Source organism: Dipodomys ordii, unplaced genomic scaffold, assembly GCF_000151885.1.
Source record: "Dipodomys ordii isolate 6190 unplaced genomic scaffold, Dord_2.0 Scaffold102, whole genome shotgun sequence".
Lineage (NCBI taxonomy): Eukaryota > Metazoa > Chordata > Mammalia > Rodentia > Heteromyidae > Dipodomys > Dipodomys ordii.
In genome coordinates this window covers 5,804,101-5,804,874 of record NW_012267318.1, presented here as the reverse complement: position 1 = coordinate 5,804,874, position 774 = coordinate 5,804,101, and the positions used below count along the sequence as shown (strand labels likewise).

General features: G+C 62.9%; 1 protein-coding gene across 2 annotated transcripts in view; it reads left to right on the top strand.

Moving 5' to 3' along the window:
* The first annotated feature begins 454 nt into the window (after window positions 1-454).
* The window catches only part of N4bp2l1 (NEDD4 binding protein 2-like 1), a 28,179-nt gene continuing 27,859 nt past the window's right edge, over window positions 455-774 (top strand). For both annotated transcript variants that reach the window (XM_013027326.1, XM_013027325.1), the window contains exon 1: window positions 455-727. In XM_013027326.1, the coding sequence (XP_012882780.1) occupies window positions 534-727 (194 nt within the window). In that variant the 5' untranslated portion in view covers window positions 455-533. The remainder of the gene's footprint in view (window positions 728-774) is intronic.

The following is a 774-nucleotide window of genomic DNA, read 5'->3' as shown; positions in this document are numbered from 1 at the left end:
CCAGATGTTGGCGCACATACACTGGGGCCAACAGTGGTCTTCAGTTTTACTACAGAAGACGCGGCGCAGATCTTTAATCATCAAAGAAATCATTTTACTTTTAGGGTCTGGGCCAGTCCGAGGTGAGGTGGCAAAGTGTTACAAAATTTCAGCGTGTATTGTAATCTGGATGTATTTTAGCTCCACGGTGGCGGAAAGGCAAATGTGCAGCGTCCCACCGGACAGACCCCCCCCCCACGCCCCCAGCCCTACCCTCGGGGCGAAGGACACGGGGCGGGGGGACGGCGGGAGGGAGAGCCGGGGGCTGCGCCACCCACGTTTTCCGGGCTGTCAGCCTCCCCGCGTCCCCAGCCTCCCAGGTAGGGACGCCCCCTCCCACGCAGCGCGGTTCCGGCGGGTGGGAAGGAGGGGCTGGGCTCTGAGCGCCGCCCCTCCATCTATCACATGGCCGGAGAGTCACAAAAACAACAGCTTTGGCCAAGACCGTGACTTCTGGAAAGAGAACCCAGGCCCTGGCAGTCAGCCCCCTCCCCATGGAGGACAGTTTTCTTGAATCCTTCGGGAGGCTGAGCCTCCAACAGCAGCAGCAGCAGCAGCAGCAACAGCAGCAGCAGCAGCAGCCTGCTCGGCCGCCCCCACGGGGGACACCTCCGCGTCGCCACAGCTTTAGGAAACATCTCTACCTCCTGCGCGGCCTCCCGGGCTCGGGGAAAACCACACTGGCCAGGTAATGACAGCGGCCTGGGCGCCGGCGCGCGACTCGGGGCCACGGAG